The sequence below is a fragment of the Eucyclogobius newberryi genome, unplaced genomic scaffold (genome assembly GCF_026437365.1).
Source record: "Eucyclogobius newberryi isolate DKJ021-1_F unplaced genomic scaffold, fEucNew1.0.hap1 SCAF_3, whole genome shotgun sequence".
NCBI lineage: Eukaryota > Metazoa > Chordata > Actinopteri > Gobiiformes > Gobiidae > Eucyclogobius > Eucyclogobius newberryi.
The window spans coordinates 21970937-21986497 of NW_027315945.1; the positions used below are offsets into that span (position 1 = coordinate 21970937).

Consider the following 15561-nt stretch of genomic DNA (forward strand, 5'->3'; position numbering starts at 1 on the left):
AAACGCCACATTTTACACGAGGAGCGCGAACATACTTGCCTGACCAGCCATTCCCAACACGTTTTGACAGATTTAGAATGTGGGAGGCACTGGCGGGTCAGGCAACGAACATGATATAAAGTAGTGAGTATTTTATAATCCGCCCTTCAATGAAATGAGAATTTCTAGACCCAAGGGCAGAGAGTATAAGGGCCAACCAAACAAAAATAAATGCGGGGCACTACGAGAATAAATTAATGACTTTATTCTCGTTAAAAAATCTCAAAATTTAAAGAGAATAAAGGCTGATACGCGGTTCACTTTCAGCACCATGTTACCCCCCCAGTGTTACATAATGGTACAGTCCAGGAACAGCCGTGTTTAGTGTGAACTGTGTTTAAAACTATGAAGCTGATCTGAGTCAGATGCATCTGGAGTCTTTATTACACAAACACACCACCACCAGGACGCAAATGGCGCTTGGTTAAAAGTGAATACAAAAGCCCACAATAGATCGATCTTTATGAAGCGGGTCTTTTAAACATCACAAACAATCATGTCCCCGGTGCAGTGTCCCCATGTCGGGTCCTGGACCTGTAAAATGATGTACTCCGGTGTTGGTGCGCGCGTGTGTTGGAGCTCATGCCATGATGTATGGATGATGTATGGATGATGCATGGATGATGCATGGATGATGCATGGATGATGTATGGATGATGCATGGATGATGCATGGATGATGCATGGATGATGTATGGATGATGCATGGATGATGTATGGATGATGCATGGATGATGTATGGATGATGCATGGATGATGCATGGATGATGTATGGATGATGCATGGATGATGTATGGATGATGTATGGATGATGCATGGATGATGTATGGATGATGTATGGATGATGTATGGATGATGCATGTGTGTAAAACATATCGCTTTTAGGCTGTGCCAAACACGATCCAGGCGTCAGGAGGAGCTAAGAGGAAGCGCAGACGGATGTTTGTGTTCTGTGTGTTTTACTGAGTTTGTCCAAAGGGATGACAAAAGGTTAGAATCCGGGCATAAAACTTAAGTGCACACAATGAGCACGTGAGAATAGTGACTGTGCTCGAAGTGCCCACGTAGAGAAACAACACTATAGAGGAGCAGAACATGAATATAAGACCGAGGCTGCTCCTCCTGTCTCCGGGCAGCTGTGGCGCGGAGCACGGCTGCTGTTTGAGCCCATGATGCACTAGAGCTGCACCATGGAGAAAGTAAAGAGTTTATTATAACAGTTTGAATGATGCGTAGCAGGAAAGGTGCCGCTAAACGCAGTGTCTTGTCTTGTAATAAACACACGTAAGACATCGTTTTAAAGGCCAGGAAACACTTTAACATCTATTTCAGGCTTTTATGTAGTTCTAAACTGTCAACTCACCCAAGCCCGTTCTTGTGCGTCCTGACCGTGGGACTGAAAGTGAACTGATCACGGATTTTTATTAAGGATTTTTTTTTTCTCATGAATGACTTTTTTCTCGTTATATGATGAGTTTATTGTCGTTAATTTACGACTTTTTTCTCATTAATTACTTTATTCTCGTAGTGCAGCGCATTTTCTTTTGATTGGCCCTTATATGTCGTTAGGGTCAAAAGATCACTAGTGTTCTCTCCATCCTCTGTCCTACTCTTAAGTTCTGTGGACCAGTAAACGGAGGATAGACCCTGCCGTTTTTCAAAACTGTGTAGGGATTAAAACACCAACAAACACAAAGACCGGTTGCTACAGCCTTCATGAAAATGAAAGGCTTATTAGTGGCCAATCATTCAGAAAGACATTTTGATTTGCATTTTTATTTAAAAAATAAAATAAAAAATCCTTAAGAAAAAATATGTGTAATATAATACTAAGGCCTAATAATATCATATTTGTATTACTGATAATAATAATAAGCTTAGTTCATAAATAACTGCCCCTGAAATGTCTTAAGTGTTTATAGGCATTCACCATCCCCCCTTACAACAAACTCAGAGATCCGCCCCTGCAAATGAATGTATGGTCACTACCATCTATGTTAACAGTGTATCAGAGGCAACAACTCACCATTGTGGCCTTATCACAATGGGAGCTTTGAGAGTTGTAATACCTGGCTAAGAGAGGATAATAGGGGAAGTAAGGGGAGACCGAGAGGAGAGTGAGAAAGACAGAGGGCATGAGAGGGCAAATGTGGAAAAATCGCAAACTATTTCTAATACTGTAAAGACGTTTATATACATTGAACAAAATTAAAAAGGACCACATAAGTTGACAAGACAATTCGGCAGTTTTATCAATGATGACATGAAATCAATGCAAGGGGCATGCTCTTTCAGACCAGGGATCACAATGGGATACACCCCCCTTGCATATGTGAATACGCCTCCACCCCACACTGGACGCACAGGTTTGTTTTGTCCGAGCTCTGACCCCAAACAGAGACATTCTCATAACAATTAGCCCAGGGCCTCCAATATCTTGCCCTGTAAGATCATGCATCACAGTCACAAGTTGTAACAGTACAGACGCACTAGAAGATTCCTGCTATTAAGATTGTGCAGCACTACTTGAACCTCTTGTGTGGTGTACAGGTATTGCTGCAGCTATACAATATCAAAGACATTGATAAAAAGGCAGAGAAATTAGGTAACTGATATAGAGGTGAAAAATATTAAATTGTTATCTTTTCCTTTTGTAAAACCTCATACAACGATCTGCTCAGATTCTTTTACAGAACCCTGACTTCTTTCACACTGTGGACATGTAACTTGAGCTTTGTGGGAGAAGCAGTACCTTTAGTCGAATATAAAAGCCTCAGACAAAAAGAGGGGGAAAAAAAACACCAGCAAAAGATACGATACTTATTCTATCAAAGTTAGTTTAATGTACACAGCACAATGACTTGCAAAGACAATATTTAGCACAGGTCAGTTAATTTATGATTTATCCATATGCTTTTAACAGAGACTTGGCAAGCGTGACAGAGTGTCTGATTAACTTCAGACACAATACTGCCATTGAATTTGTTAGAAATCTCTCTACCCGTCTCTAATTTTACAACAGATTATAATATACTTATAAAAAGGTAGTACAAAACCAAACCATTACAGCATCAGTTTGTATTGAGATGTCAAAATTGAGGAGTCACTCAAGACTGTTTCTTAGTTAACCATCTTAGAGCAGTCGATTGGTCTATTATGTCACATTTATGTGTAATGTATTGAACCTCAGTCCAGCCTTGAGCAATAAAGGATCTTCCCTGATGGTTGTTGTAGTGGGGAAATAGGCCATGTCATGTCAAACCTATAACATTGCCAAGTTACTATCTTCAGTTACTGTGAACCAAGGTGACGAATAGAAAGAGTGAACAAAGTGAAATGGCACCAGTCACCAAAGCTTTCACCAAGAGTACGGTCCAGCTGCCCAACAGGAAAATGTGCACAAACAACCTGAAAACACACACAGCACACAAGGTCAGATAATGCATAATCTGTGGACAATACACAGTACCAATATTCAGGTACAACCTTGACAAAAAACGCAAAAATGTATTTGTGTGTAACCTTTGTGCATTCAAAAATTTAATTTGTAAATTGTGTATGGAGCATCTCTTTCCACAGATAATACCTGGTTTGAAAAGTTTGACTGACTAGTTAGGAATTACATTATGGAAAACCCTTGACAATGCTGTTCTTGTAACATTTGGACAATGACAACAGGATTTGGAGAGTCAAGTGAAACTAAGTATATTACTGAAAATAATGCCATTTCTATTCCTTGTTAAGTGACAAATTATGATGGCCTCTCTGGTATGCGTCCGATTAGCACGACTTACTCCATGAGAAAGGCCTTGTAGACGCACAGAGCCAGCAGCACGGTGACCGGCAGCCTGTAGCTTTTAGGGAGGTCGTATCTGGTGAACATCCACACAACTGCAGCCATTGCGATGTAGTGGACCTAAAAGCATTCCAGATCAGTTTAAATGCATTATAAGAACTAGACTAAGCATTAAACAAGATACTCACCAAGCTAATGTTGGAGTCAAAGCTCATCTGAATGTATTTCCAGTCAAACTCGATGCCTCTGGCGCCAACCCACAAAGGAAGGCATCTGAACAGCCAATAAAAGAGTAAATTTGTGCGATAGTCACGTTGCTTTGATGCCAAAAATAACACCAAGTTAAAATCAGACAGATCACCTGGACATTATGAGTTCAGCAGTTGCCCAGCCCATTGCTGCCACCATGATTTTATACTCTCCTTTACCAGCATTACGGGACATGACCAGATGGAGGCCCAGCAGATCGGCCAAATCTACTGTTGCTTTCATAAATTCCTGGAGACAAACAACGTATGTCACATCACATGACAAAAAAAAAGTGGAGGAAAAACTAAAATAAAATAACTCATGTAAAACATACCCCAACAAAGTCATAGACTCCAGCTCCTCCTTCCCATGTTGGAAAAAATGTTGCCAAGAACAACATCTGAAGCAAATACAGATGTACTTAGAGACAGCGTGCAGAAACAGTGGAGGACATATTGCTTTGTTAAATCTTACATCTAAATCTTGACACAAAAGAAAAACTGTTTAAAGATACATTTAGTGCTCCAAGTTAGAGAGACTTTGGAGCTCGCCTCTCGCCTCTGCAGTCTATTGTTTTAATTGGGTTGCAGTGACATTTATGTTTTCTTGGCCTTAAGATTTTGAGCAGGCCTGTATCAATTATTTTCGTTTGTACAGTATATAAAGTAAAAACAGGGAGTTATCTTGCCTTACAAAGCTGCACAAAAAGATAGGTGGCTCCAGCCTGAACACACCTCCAGAAAGCATTGTACTCTGACCTGAAGAGAGAACACAAAGTTTAACTCGGCAATGATCGGCAAAATATACTCAAAACTCAAAACATGTATTGTGCGATCCATTATTGATTTTAAGAGCAATGTTTGTGTTGCATTGCAGAAATGGGTATAGTTTTGGGGGAGCAAATACTAAAAAGTCTGCACAAGTCTGCCCTGTGTGTGCTCGCAAGTGGCACAGTGGTCTAAGGCAGTGGTTCTCAAACTTTTCAGCACTGGGGCACCCCTGCATGTACCTTTCCTAAGCTGAGGCATCCCTATGTTTTACACTACATTTCGTTTTAAATAAGCAAAGTGTTTTGAGATTTTACATAATATAAAAGCAGGCATAAAGGTTAATTTGAATGCTAGTTTCAAAGCATTTGATTTATATACAACGTAAGATGTAAATCACATGTAGAGAATTTAACTGAGGCAATTGGGATCTTGTCTCATTGTTTTTACCAACCAAAAAACACAATGTGTGACTCTGGGTCTGTCCTCTTTGCTCACTCCTCTTTCAGGATGATCACAGTTATGGGAGGCAGCTTCTGTTCTTATTTTAAAGGCCAATATCACTGACCTGTTTAAAAACGCGTGAGTTACCGCAGATCGATCATGATTATCGGCGCAGCATATACCTTCACTCTCAGATTAAGAATATTGCTGTCCCTCGCTCCATCATTTCTGGGTTGTTTTACATTATATAAAAACCGTCAAAACGTTTCAATCTCCTCTGATGTCAGTTTTTGCTCATCATAAGCGCTATGAGGAGAGAGGGAAAGGCACACGTTTCCACAGCTGTTCGATCCAATCTTTTTTTTTTATTATAAACAAATTGTTATATGAAGTAGGCAAATATTGTGACAAAACCTTTATGTGACAATCACAAATTATTTGAAGTGAACATTTTTGTTTCCTGGAAATCACCTTCAGATGTGATTTAGTTTCTCTCATTTTAGTGTCTGCCATTTTAAAATCACATATTTTGAGCGTTCATTTTTAATTTTTATTGTTGTCCTTCCAAATGCATTATCTAATACATAATTCATGTAATATTTTACTTTTAATTTTATGTTCAGTTACTAATACATTTACCGGAGTATATCATTTTACAAAAATATTTTTTTTAATTACTCAAGTAGATTTGGAGCACTACTTTGTAATTTTACTTGGGTAATATTATTTTGAAGTAATATTACTCCTACTTGAGTACAATCTTTGACTACTCTAGCCACCACTGATGGCCAATCCAAACCTGGCAAGTTTATTTGTAGAGCACAATTCATACAAAAGGCAATTCAAAGTACTTCACACAACAGGAAGAAAATGCATTAAAAACCCACAGACATCACAAAAAAGTTAAGAATTTAAGTTTAAGAGTGCAAAGAAAATAATTTCAGTCATGCTAAACAAAAATGTTTTTAGCTTAGATATGAACCTGGAATTCATAACTTCATATACATGCATTGTCGTACAGATTGTATTGTAGCGCCCTCTACAGGCAGTACTCGACACAGTTTTAAGTAGATTAAGCCTCCTGCAAACTGCTGACCCCTCTTAAACATATTTAACCTTTTCATCCTCCTCAAGACAACTAAAATACAGTAGGCAAGTCTACTCCGTTTATAATATTTTAGAGACACACTTACAGGCCACTGCACTTGTAGGTTATAAAATACGGGAAATAGGCCAAGGCAAAGCAGTTTCCGAAATGAAATAACGTCATGGCTCTTTATGGGGCACCTCAGCTGTAGAGAGAAACAAACACACAGAAAACAAGTGAAAAATTGGTTTAATAAACATATCTCTTTCCAATTTATTTTGAGGCACGAATTTGTTTAGATTTGGTTAATTTCAACAATCGGGCAATCGCAACACACAAACATTAATTTTGCTGCGACATTGTCAGAATCGGTACTTATGTTTACAATAAAAAAAAAGCTCGGGTTGACAGTGCTGTGGCTAATGCTAACTTATGCTCATGTGAAACGCGTATGGTATGGGCTGGTGGTGAAGAGAGCCCTCGTCCTTTATTCCTACGACTATAAATGCAATATTTGATGTCCCTTGGTAGCAGAGAAAGTGTCAAAAAACATTGCAATTAAAACATTCCTTACTTATATCCAGAAAAAGAGCCCGTCGTCTAAAAATCCTAAATGAATGACAGACGGAAAGTCCAGCCCGGAATAGACTCCGACTTGGAGCATAAGCAACTGAACAATGGTTCCGGTGAAGCCCCTGCTTTACCTTTCTTTATTATCCATCGAGTATTTATTATAACTTGTGATTGTTAAATTATTATAACAAAGATTCAGCCTATATTCCTCTGCAGTAGACCAAATGCATGTTATGACATTGGCATTGAAGCTCTGGTTCTCGGGTATATTAGGGATCAGTCAGATTTAATAATTTAATAAGGTAAGTTTAATAAGTGACAAATTGTGCAGGCTTTTTGAGTCGTTCACTCAAGATAATGACTAAAAATATGATTACAGTTACTTTGAATCGTATCAACTGCTACAGTCCTTATGGCATTACTGATGATTGATTAAATTGAAGTAATTACAAGTACTTTCTGTTAAAAATATTTCTGCTTTCTTGTGATTTAAATGGGTTATTAGTGAGATATTGCATTCTTTGAAAACAACACATCTTTACAACATCACAAAGACATGACAGAAACAAACTTTAATAAATTGTATCAGCATTTTTTTTGTGAGCAACACAAAGTTCCACACAATTGTGAGGTTCAGAAGTTGCCTTATGATTGCTGAAAGATTGAATGTTTACCTAATGATTCAATAGAGTCCACCTTTGTGTATTCTAAGTCTAAAGCTGTTCTGTGAAGTTTGTTAAGAGAATGTTGTGGAGTAAACCAGCATCATTAAGTCCAAGGAACACACCAGACAGGTCGGGGAGAAAGTTGAGGAGACGTTCGAAGCAGGGTTAGGTTATAAAACGATTTGCAAAACTTTGAACATTTTACGGGCACTACTACAAACCCACCGAGACATTGCAGTGATCAAAAATGTTCACGCTGAACTAGGAGAGCACTAATCAGAGGTCCACGGTAACTCTGGAGGAGCTGCATAGATCCACAGCTCAGGTGGACAGGGAATCTGTCCACAGGATGACTACACAAATGCACTACACAAATCTGGCCTTTAACGAAGAGCAGCAAGAAGAAAGCCATTGTTGGAAAAAAAAGAAAAGAAAAAAGCCATTCCCCTGGAAATGAATGCAAGTCAGAGTAATATCTCCAAATAATAATATAATGTAACTTAATATATGTGCGTGTGTAGTGAGGTTTCCTATAGTCCTGTCCGGGAATCATTGGACGTGTAATGAGAAACCTTAACAAAACATTTGCTGCTTAAAACAAACACAAACTGGCCTGGTACACTGAATAAAAAACAGTGCACCAATAAAACCACAAAGACAGAATATAAATAATACTGGAAATGTTTTAAATCCCTACAAAATATCCCCACTGGTCAATTCTGAAGAGGAACTCCAAGACGTTTTAGATTCCACCTACTTCTTCCACAAGAGGGAGACATTTCTGCAAATTCCAAGGATTTTATGAATACTGTAGATTGCAATGCATAATAAGATAAGATAAGATAAGATAATCCTTTATTGTCCCACATGGGGAAATTCCATTGATGCTTCAGGGCACACATACTTTATCGTGCCAATTGGAAGATGACTGATCGTGTTTACAACAGTTTGAATAAAATAAAGGGGTAACAACAATGATCATACTTTAATTTATATATTTCTATATAGCTGCTTTCACATGCTGTTGTTTCTTGGGGAAGAGTCTGAGTGATGAAGTGAGTTATAAAAGCGCTGCAATTTCACAGTAAACTCTTTGAGTTTGGTACTGTCAGTCAAGATTTTCATGGATTTTAAAGTCTTTTTAATGTTACCAACCAGCCACCCACCAGAGGTTATTGTGGAATACATCAGTGGCAACTTCAGGACACCAGACACAGCTAAGAATTCTTAGAAATCTTTGAGGCAATATCCTCGGCTTTACAACTTGTTATGACAATCGAGTGACAAGACCCATACGAGCTGAGACAACCTTCACTAAATACAACATTTTCCTCAAAACAAACCCAAAATGCAGGACATTGCAACCATATTAAAGAGGACCTTAACAGAGTGTTTCACCCAATGGATAAAGAGGGTGAGTTAGGGGAGTTTTAAGTGAAAATCAAGGCTTGCCAACAGAGAGGAGCAGCGGCTACCTGAACAAAACAGCCTTTTTCCAGGAGAAAATGGAGTTGGTGAAGACACAGCAGGAGCTATTGGCCCAAATGAGAGCATATAAAGAGAGTTAGGTGCAGGGGAAAGTAGAAGAGTTGGTCATGGAGACAGTTTACCAACAGAGAGAGAGTCATAAACAAAATGCTCGGCTAGAAGAGACGAAAGAAAGGCGTTGGTACATGAGGGGGAAAAATAAGGTCTACAAAGATATAAAGGAGCAAGTTACAAATGCATAGGGCTACCTACAGTGAGAGGAGCATGGCTTGAAAAGAGGATGGAAGGGGAAAAAATGTATGATGAACGACAGGGCCAAAAAAAAAAAAAAGACAGATCAGGAAAGGAATTAAGAGAAAATCGAGTTTGAGAAGAGAGAAATGGAGTTGACAAACAAACAAAATATTTTGTCAATGTAAAGAAAACCACTGCAGGACTTTGTAAATGTGGAAATCTCCTCAACAAACCTTTAAGGAATTGAAGCCACAGGAAAAAGTAGAGTTTGAAATTGAGGCACTAACAAGAACCACAGAACACGGCTTCAAAAAGTCAAAACAAGAACCAGTTACAACCCAAAGCAGCCACATCTGAAATGCCACAGCACACCACCAGCAATATCAAAATAAAAGGTCAAGATCCCAAAAAATCCTCAGTCAAGATGGTTCCAAAAACTAAGACCAACAACAGTAAGAGAAGAACATGTTCACTGGACTTTCAAGCCAATAAAAAATATTTTTTATTTTATTAATCAGGGTTGTTAGGGGCAGTTGGTACTGATTTAGTTGTTTTGGGGGGGTTTTCCGGACGCACCAAATAAAATATTCGATGAGACAATGAATCAGAAAAATCTTGAAACGTGCATCTAACTGTCTTAAACTTAACTGTCGGTTGATGTTAAAGTATCCCACCAAAAATAATTCAACTGTAGAAACTGCATCTCCAATTATACAATTGCTGTTCCATACTAGTAAAGACAATAGCCCTCATTGTTTCTGTCTTCACTTCACTAAAAGTAAACTGCAAGAAAATAATATTATACTCAACCAATGCATAAGGAGAAAGTCAACATATACTGTTCACATTCAAATGTATGTCATTGTCATATAGTGAAGTGAAAATATTTTGGATAAAACATTTAAGCATTTGATGACTGTGTTTGTGTGCCCCTCCCATGCCTCTCCCCTGGGCAGTGACACTGGATCACACTGGACACACCAAAGCCTTTAACTTCACAGTGTGTGTGGTTTGAGTTTAGTATCTGCAGACCCTGTGGTGCCTGCCCCGGGACACCCACCTCGCCGCATGCCCCTCGCAGCCTGCCCCTTGTCTTGCCAGGACTACCCCCACAGGATGCCCCTACACTTTGATGCTCTTTCCTCATCAGCACACGACATTATGGGACCAATACAGAGACTTGTGATCTTCTAAACGTTTGTATCGTTCATTTGGTCCAAGTCTGACGGGCTTCCTCCACCTTGAACCATGCACAAACAGAGAGACCATGTTTAGATCAATCTGTATTTCCAATTAGTTTCATAAGATTAGGCAAATTGCAACTGACATAACCGGACATTGATAGGTCGGACTACTTTTTCTCTCCACATAATTTGCAATTTGTCTACGTTGTACTGTAGGAATGTCACAATATCAAATTTTTGTGTGACAATGATTGTCAGGAAAAACATCACGACAAACAACAGTTCAAATCTTAAATTGTTTTCAATTCCCATTGTTTTATATGCCACCTTTATCCATTTTATGACCAACTGTATGAAATCAAACTGTATGAATGACAACATTTTGCTTCTAAAAAGTGACAATTTGTATTTGTTTGTAAAATCACACACCACTAACTTATAGAAAAGCAAAAGTATTTTAAAGGGTGTAAATGTTCTTGACAATGGCTGAATTCTTTGATGTCGACACAGACCATTGCTGGCTCTCCAGGGGCCACATAACGCCTCTATATACATCTGATGGGCAGATAGCATACAGTGAAACATCTAAACATCCTCCTTTTAATTTTCTTTATGTCTCAACAATGTCATTAGTCTCAAATTATCAGCCACAGCATGTAGACAGAACATCCATGAGTTTGAAGGGGATAACTCAGGGCCAAGAAGATTTATCTACATTTTTCACTTCCTTATTGTTAAATTATCTAAAATTCAGAAAGGCTATATCGTGTTGAGCTGTACACGTGAACACTGTGAGAGATGAAGCCTACCTGCCCATATTTTGGTCCAATACGTCAAAGTTTTAGTGGAACACACTCCTGGGTCGCGCCCTGTCCTGGGTGTCTGCTTAGATCCGGGCAGTGGGGCAATTAGCCGTAATGGCAGGAAGCTTGTTAGTGTTATCTGCAGCAGCGGGCGGCCTGCACTGACTCTCACAGACCAGGGATCAGTCACGTAGAGGGGCAGACAGTCCGACAGAGAGCCCAGGGGGAAGGGACACAGCCTGCAGCCAACTGCCCCAGAGAAGCACAATCATCTCTGCTTCCTGCAAGATTTAGGCTTAGAGACTCTACTGTATTTACAGTCGCAGCGTGTTGGAATGAGTTATAAATGGATCCTAAGCATAATTTTAAGGCAGACATGGCCCACGATGCATGAAACTGAACTGAGGCTGAACATAGGAAAAGGGGTAACAACTGCTAAACGTATTGATAACAGCAGCAGTTTTATTTCTAATATTAAGTTTTATTTCTAATATTAGAGGTAATAGTGTTGATAACAGCAGCAGTATAAGTGCTTGTGCCACAGACTCCATCTCGATACTTCCTGCATGCATGGCAGCGAGCACATGTCCAGCAGTGGGTGGCTGTGTGTGTGTGTGTGTGTGTGTGTGTGTCTGTGAGCTGTGGGTGTGCGTGTGTGTGTGTGTGTGTGTGTGTGGGTGGGTGGCTGTGTGTGTGTGTGTCTGTGAGCTGTGGGTGTGCGTGTGTGTGTGTGGGTGTGCGTGTGTGTGTGTGTGTGTGTGGGTGGCTGTGTGTGTGTGTGTGTGTCTGTGAGCTGTGGGTGTGCGTGTGCGTGTGTGTGTGTGCGTGTGCGTGTGTGTGTGTGTGTGTGTGTGTGTGTGTGTGGGTGGCTGTGTGTGTGTGTGTGTGTGTCTGTGAGCTGTGGGTGTGCGTGTGTGTGTGTGTGTGTGTCTGTGAGCTGTGGGTGTGCGTGTGTGTGTGTGTGTGTGTGTGTGTCTGTGAGCTGTGGGTGTGCGTGTGTGCGTGTGTGCGTGTGCGTGTGTGTGTGTGTGTGTGTGTGTGGGTGGCTGTGTGTGTGTGTGTGTGTCTGTGAGCTGTGGGTGTGCGTGTGTGTGTGTGTGTGTGTGTGTCTGTGAGCTGTGGGTGTGCGTGTGTGTGTGTGTGTGTGTGTGTCTGTGAGCTGTGGGTGTGCGTGTGTGCGTGTGTGCGTGTGTGCGTGTGTGTGTGTGTGTGTGAGCTGTGGGTGGACCACTTGAATGATGGTAAGAGTAGCACTAAGGAGCACAAAGTGGCCAGGAAAACCTCAAATTAAAGAAAACAAACAGTAAAGTTTAGACACAACAAGAGTCACGTAGGTTTTTCACCAGTTTTAGGTCACAAATGCACTCTTTGATTTTATTTACGCAAAGGCTCACGTCAACATCCTTCACATCTGTATCTTCAAAAGACTAAAGAGATGTAGAGGGACTTACTGGCAGTGTGTCGATGTCCAATGTAAAAGAATGAGCTGCAATCAGCATGTTAGACGGATCAGATGAGTGGAATGATAAGTGTAGTAGAACAATTATTGAGGAAAGAAGAGGTTTTAGAAGTTGTAAATGGCATTTAATTGGTGGCATAAAGTTAAAGGTTGAATGGACGATTTTTTTGGCCCAAATCTGAGTCTTATTTCTTCGTGGCGTGGACTGCCGATTAGTCCTGCCACGTATCAATCATAAAATGCACCTACCGCTCACCTGCAGCTGGTCTGCGGCTCGTCCCACATTTCCGCGTGTCTAAGTGCATTGATCTATCATAATATAGTTCCCTCAGTGTACGGGGCAAAATGAAGACGGAGAAAGACAGTTCGAGCTGACTCAGAAGTAGACGGAAATCTACGGGAGACGAAAGATGCAATGCGATCTTTCGCGCTAATAAACAAACGCACGTGTGTGTTGTATCAGTCCGCACGGGGGAGTGCGCATGCGCACTTCTGCCTGCGTTCTCAAATCGCCGAAAAATCGTCCATTGCGCCTTTAATGTCTCTTCATTCAGCTTTTTCAGAAAAATAAAGCTATGATACCACCAAAAGAACGACAATCAGGTTCTTTTGGTGGTATCATACGACTCTTTTTAATGAATATTGTAAAACAGGATGATGGAGAATCAAGCAGTTTAAATTAGCTAGCTCCTTTCAGCCAATTTGAGCAGTGAAAGGATTCTAGTGACGGTGTGTGGATTTTAAAAACAGAGAGGAGCCCTTCCTGAACAGTCTCTGCAGAGAGAACATTCATATAGAGAACGTACAAACACAATTATTCAAACCTTTGTCCAACCAAGAGTAAACAGAACATGAAACTATTGGTATGTTAAAAAACTAAATTTAATTCAGTTTCACACACGTCTTAAAAGTTTATTTTTTAGGTAAGTGACAATTTAGTAAGTGTTATGTATAAAAACATCCTTAAAGGAAACTTTTGTTGAATATCAAGTTCCAGCAGCAATCTGTATTGTTTAGGCCTGAATTTATCCAGTCATGAACAACAAACCATGAGTCAAATAAACAGAGTCGTTTGTGTGTGTAAGCAGTCCGACCCAGTGCATGTAAACTCTCCTAAATTAAATAAAATGATGTTACTGGATAACGTCTACATGGTGAAATAAAAACATACATTTAATTTTTTTTTTTTTTAAATGTGGAAAAAATGTTATTATGGAACTTGAGTAGATACTGTACTTTTGCTATGTTTTAGTTAGGGTACTCACTAATTAATACTGTAAAACAATAATAATAATAATAATAATAATAATAATAATAATAATAATAATAATAATGTATAAATAATCTTCAAGTTAGCTAAGTAGCTAAGTTGTGTCTCTAAATGCTTTTCTGTGAAAGTGTGTTATTTTGGCATGTTTCAAGGAAAGAGTTCAGGAGGAAACACATTATTAAATGATTAGATGAGTAGCTGTGATAACGAGGTGCAGACATCTGGCTAAATGAATGTCTCTGAATAGACCGCCTTGCAAAAGTAAATAATAAACAGACGCAAATGCACCGTTACGCATTGCTTGTTTATTAGTTGTTTATGGATAACAATGGTTGGCAAAAACAGATTTTGATGGCCCCGGGGCGCCACTCTCAATGGCTTTTCTACTTGTAAATAAAAGCTGGATAAATATAGGGGCTGAAGGAAGATAGAAGGAAATGTTGCTTTTGTGTGGAGTCCAGACCTTTGCTATTTCAGTAACAGAGGAGTCAGGAAGGTGACTGCCCCTGCGTGACACGAGAACTGATACTGCTGATCACGTGCACTTTGACACTTGAGCAACAAGGGTGTCCCTGCATCACCTTATTCTAAACACAGTATTATCATTAATAGTGATAAAAGAAGATAATATATGTATAAAAGTGACAATTACAACATATTCGCCCAATTTGAACACATAAACCGTTAGTTCTGCGGGTTTAAAATAAAGTAAAATTGTTCAATTCACAAAATAATTCTAATCAAACTGACGGCAAACTACTAATACTAGTGGAAAAGCTAACTACAGTAGGCTGTCAAAAATATCAGAAATCAGATACTAATCGATTCTAGAACTAGTGTTGTTGATTAACAGAACAACATTTGACTTTGAACAGTTTCAAAATTATTTGGAGCTTTATCAGAACTATTTTGAGACCACAATGTTTAACAAATAAAGCACTTTATTATTTCATTTTGTGCTGAAAATGTCTAAAAAAAAGTTTTTTTTTTATTGTGGTACAGAAATTAATATTAAGAGTTGTGTATATTGGCTAGTATCAAAATTGAGTTTGAAATACTTTAATACAACAGAGGGGAAAAAAACTTTTGTCATAATGTATAATAAACTTCGATCGATATTATAATCATAATTGCATAAAACTGGTTTGAAACTGTAGAGGAAATGTCAATAAATGAATTTCATTTCATCGCCTTCCATTGTAGTTTGACACTGTTCACACTCATTTTACTTTACTATTGGGATTTAGATGAATAAAAAGGAAGTCCAGAAAATGGACACCAAGGCCTAGTCTACTGTCAACATTGTTTTGGCTCAGTTAAGTTTTTTAGTCTCTTGTATTGTCTAGCTGTTTGCTTGTTCCATTGTTACATCTAGAGGCTAAACACTCCTGTAGTACGACGATGACGGTATAGAGAACAGACTGAGGCTGATAAACATCTGACTACATGCACAGAGGACTTCCTGCATTGTGCTGTAGGGCCACGACATGGAAGCAGTCCAGAG

The 15561-nt window shown here is 39.3% G+C and overlaps 1 protein-coding gene across 1 annotated transcript; it reads right to left on the bottom strand.

Annotated features, from left to right (window-relative positions):
• Window positions 1-2858: 2858 nt before the first annotated feature.
• tmem147 (transmembrane protein 147) lies at window positions 2859-7032 on the bottom strand. Its single transcript, XM_072460444.1, has 9 exons — window positions 6956-7032; window positions 6488-6586; window positions 4772-4841; window positions 4418-4483; window positions 4196-4332; window positions 4023-4107; window positions 3833-3954; window positions 3317-3446; window positions 2859-3271 (listed from the first exon to the last, which is right to left on the bottom strand). Exons 2-8 carry the CDS (start codon window positions 6562-6564, stop codon window positions 3326-3328), a joined length of 678 nt encoding a protein of 225 aa, XP_072316545.1. The 5' UTR covers window positions 6565-6586; window positions 6956-7032; the 3' UTR covers window positions 2859-3271; window positions 3317-3325.
• Window positions 7033-15561: the final 8529 nt, after the last annotated feature.

Coding starts and splice junctions, on each gene's coding strand:
- tmem147 (XM_072460444.1), bottom strand. CDS start 6,564: ATGACGTTATTTCATTTCGGAAACTGCTTTGCCTTGGCCTATTTCCCG. Junction 4,842..6,487: donor ACCTACAAGTGCAGTGGCCT/GTAAGTGTGTCT, acceptor TTCTCTCTTCAG/GTCAGAGTACAATGCTTTCT. Junction 3,447..3,832: donor TACAAGGCCTTTCTCATGGA/GTAAGTCGTGCT, acceptor GTGTGTTTTCAG/GTTGTTTGTGCACATTTTCC.